General features: G+C 34.8%; 1 protein-coding gene across 1 annotated transcript; it reads left to right on the plus strand.

Annotated features, from left to right (window-relative positions):
* The first annotated feature begins 1,148 nt into the window (after positions 1–1,148).
* Positions 1,149–3,583, plus strand: LOC105771355 (transmembrane emp24 domain-containing protein p24delta9). The gene is made up of 4 exons (XM_012592789.2): positions 1,149–1,603; positions 1,726–1,935; positions 3,121–3,197; positions 3,308–3,583. The coding sequence occupies exons 1-4, from the start codon at positions 1,403–1,405 to the stop codon at positions 3,450–3,452; spliced, it is 633 nt and encodes a 210-aa protein (XP_012448243.1). The 5' UTR covers positions 1,149–1,402; the 3' UTR covers positions 3,453–3,583.
* The last annotated feature ends 202 nt before the right edge of the window (positions 3,584–3,785 follow it).

Below are 3,785 nucleotides of genomic sequence, written 5' to 3' on the forward strand. Positions count from 1 at the left end.
AACATTAAATGAAGAATAGTTTGTTTGTTTGTACCTTTTCTTCTCTGTGAGCATAAACCTTCACCTATCTTCACTGCAAAAGAGCCTAAAGAAAAAAATATTATAAATGAACCCTAAACCAAAAATTCCCTAAAACCAACAATCCCATAACCCGAAAATCCCTGAAAATCCCCAAAATTTTGAAATCTAAACAAAAATCCCTAAACCCAAGAACCCTAAACATTAACCGAAATAACATATATAATAGTGTGAAAGTGAAAATTATAAAAACATACCCCAATTTTTTCCTCTCTCGAGTTAGGGTTCTAATATTTTGTTTTGATTAATTGATTCAAAAGTTAGGATTCAGTTTTTGTTGTGATAGATCGGGCTTCTCTTTTTTGGTCAGTGTTTAATTTGTTTTAATTTTTTTAATTGTTTTAATTGTGGGTAAACCTCAAAAATTCTCTAAATGTTTTTTAAATTTCAATTATTTTTTAAGTTGAAATTCATTTGCTGACGTGTCATTATTTTTGTCTTATATGCCATGTCAGCATCTACATATGTGTGGCGCCTAGGTGGGAAAAAAATTTTCACGTTAGCACCATTAGTCCCTTAACGGCCACGTCAGTAAGACAGTTAAAAAATGATCAATTTGACCAAAAAAATAAAAGTTATATATGAAAGTGCTCCAAAAAAAACAATAAGGGCCAAAGTGACCCAACACCCACATGTTAGGGGCTAATTTTGTCATTATGCCTTTTATATATTATATTTTTAATATAAATTAAATAAAGAATAATAGTAAATTAATTATAAAGTGATTAAATGAGAGGGCAAGAATAAAATAAATAAAAATAATTTATATATAAATATTTTATATAATTATCTTTTAATTAAATTAAATAACAATATATTTTGTAGTTTAAGGATAAAATTGTCATTTTAACATTTAATGCTTTTATTTTTTAATATAATTTACAAAATTAAAAACTTGAGTATTTTCTTTTGCTATTAATACTTATTCCATCCTATCCAACTAAACTACTGTTATTCCTATCCAATCCCTTTACAATCCTATTACATCTATCACTATTCCATTACAGTTTTTGGCTCTAAGTTTTATTTTAAATTAAGGTTTTTTTTTTTAATAACAGTAAAACAGTCAGATCTGAGTTTTTAGGACAGAACAGCCTTAGCCCTAATCGTATTTTGTTTCAGTTACGTGTCTCCTCCAATTATATCTCACCACGTCGTGCAGTAATTTTCAGATTTTCTTTTTCCTAATTTCTTTCTGTCTTCCACATCCTTGCGACTCGAACTGATTTACTTACAACAGCACCAAAAAAAAAAAAAACAAAGAATCTGTCTGTAACTGTCTTTTGCGTTTCTAGCAGTTGAATTGAAAGTTGAGTGGTTGACTATGATTCTCCGGTCCGTCATAATGGTGGTTGTGGGGATTTTATCCTCTGCGTCGCAAGCATTGCGGTTCGAGCTGCAATCGGGACACACCAAGTGCATCTCCGAAGACATCAAAAGCAATTCCATGACGGTCGGAAAGTACCACGTTGTCAACCCAAACGAAGCTCACCCTTTGCCCGATTCTCTCAAGTTCGCTGTCAGGGTATTCAATTTTATTTTGGGTTTTTAAAATTATTTTATGATGAACTTTGCGAATAATAAGATTGAAGCTTGCTTCGTTTTTTCCTTTCTTGGGGGGTTGGTTACTTGACTGAATGAATGAAGGTAACGTCGCCGCAAGGGAATAGTTTGCACACGGCGGAGAAAGTGGAGACAGGGCAGTTTGCGTTCACGGCGGCGGAGGACGGAGATTACATGGCGTGCTTTTGGGCGGAGGATCATTCGCCGCAGATTATTATGACCGTTGATTTTGATTGGAGGAGTGGAGTTCAAGCAAAGGACTGGTCTAATGTTGCCAAGAAAGGCCAGGTCGATGTAAGTCTCTTCTGTTTTAGCTTATTATTAACTCCTACAATCAACATGATTGGCATGTCTCACAAAATAATAAAATATCAAACAACTAGTGGTAGCTTGGATACATAGGGGTTTAACTATTTGAAGTTTAGGGCTAAGGGTTTATATTTGTTTGCTGGTGGAAAGGGCCATACCCCTAAGCTTAAAATGCACAATATGTTTAAACGTTATTATGCTCGAAATCTAGTTGAAATTTCAGTTCTGTTGAGATTTTGCTTGCTGTTGAAGGTTTACAACTTGTTGAAATTCATTGAATATCTTTCATTTTATCAGCTAAGATTTAGGCAGAAGGTTTGCTATTATAGTTAAAAGGGGTTGTCTTCCTCTCGTGCTACAAGTCGAAAAGGTTCTATGTTTCCTTCTTATATAGATGATTTGCTCCAAGTTTTGCTTTGCTTTACAATTTACACATTTGTGGTAGAAGAGAGGATAGCACTTTCCTGTCGAGAAAATGGATTAATGTATGGAAGGAACGTTAAGGGAGGAAAAAATCTATACACAGATCGAATTGTTATCTACCATATATTTTAAGAGAAAGAAAAACGGTGGGAAAATGTGGATGAAGCGGCTTATACTTCCACTGGACTTGTTGAGCAAAGTTTAAAATTAGATTTCTTTTTTCTAATGATCAATAGAGTCGGTCTTGGTTATCAAAACCTCTCCCTACTGCTGAGCTGAACTAAAGGGATTCATTCTTCTGTTGGGATTTCTGCTTTTTCATCAGACTTGAGCTCTGTTATCTTCTTCTTTCTTTTCAGCATATTTGCAGCCTTCATTTGTGGCATCAGATGCTGATCGCTTCGCCCTTTGGTTTCATAAGATTAATTGAATATAGGGATATTTATTTCCATCTTTGAACTACATACACTCCGAAACATAATTTATGTAGGCAAGATATATGCTTAGCTATGGTTCAAATCCTTGTATGAAAGCCACCAGAACAGGCAATCAGCACTAGGATGGCTTTTAAATCTTGTTGCAGTCATTGCTGAATGAATCCTGCCGACTGAAATTGTCCCACTATTAGTCTTGGGATAAAGATTAGGCCTGTTTGTATTGTTTAATTCTCTTTAGATATGCCTGGCCTCGGACTGTTTATATCCGGAAAGTCTCATGTTTTTTTGTTACTTTTACTGTAAATTCCAGGTGATGGAACTGGAACTGAAGAAGTTGTATGATACGGTTACCTCCATCCACGAGGAAATGTTTTATCTGCGAGAAAGGTAAGGAAGCATCGTTGTCGCTTAAACCCATCTAATGTATAACATTACCTGGTTTTTACCCCCTCGAGGGATCTTATTCCGTCCCGCTTTTGATTTTTTCTTTTAAACAGAGAAGAAGAAATGCAGGCGCTGAACCAAGCTACTACCTCCAAGATGTTCTGGTTGTCGTTCCTTTCTCTTTTTCTTTGCTTGTCAGTAGCTGGAATACAATTTTGGCACTTGAAGACCTTCTTTGAGAAAAAGAAGCTCATTTAAGTTTGTAAAACAAAAGAAGATCATAGTTGGACCCCAGAAAAACATATTTTATGTTGGAGTTTTGACCATGCTTAATCGTTCCAATTCATGTTTGAATTTATATGAGAACAACAGCGGTTGTGTTTTGTCAACTCAAAGGTGGCATTTTCACATATTTGGGTCTAAATGTTGCAACAACATTTATGATCGTCTGAAACTTGCATCTAAAAGCCAGAAAAGATAGGATTCACCGATTTAATCTCGTGTGGCTTGGGAAAAATGGAGATGTGCTTAAAAAATTTATTTTATGTTGCAATGAAAGAGGAAATCCAATTCAATTCTAACCAGATGATG

This window comes from Gossypium raimondii, chromosome 5, assembly GCF_025698545.1.
Source record: "Gossypium raimondii isolate GPD5lz chromosome 5, ASM2569854v1, whole genome shotgun sequence".
NCBI classification, from domain to species: domain Eukaryota; kingdom Viridiplantae; phylum Streptophyta; class Magnoliopsida; order Malvales; family Malvaceae; genus Gossypium; species Gossypium raimondii.

Coding starts and splice junctions, on each gene's coding strand:
- LOC105771355 (XM_012592789.2), top strand. CDS start 1,403: ATGATTCTCCGGTCCGTCATAATGGTGGTTGTGGGGATTTTATCCTCT. Junction 1,604..1,725: donor CTCTCAAGTTCGCTGTCAGG/GTATTCAATTTT, acceptor GAATGAATGAAG/GTAACGTCGCCGCAAGGGAA. Junction 1,936..3,120: donor CCAAGAAAGGCCAGGTCGAT/GTAAGTCTCTTC, acceptor TGTAAATTCCAG/GTGATGGAACTGGAACTGAA.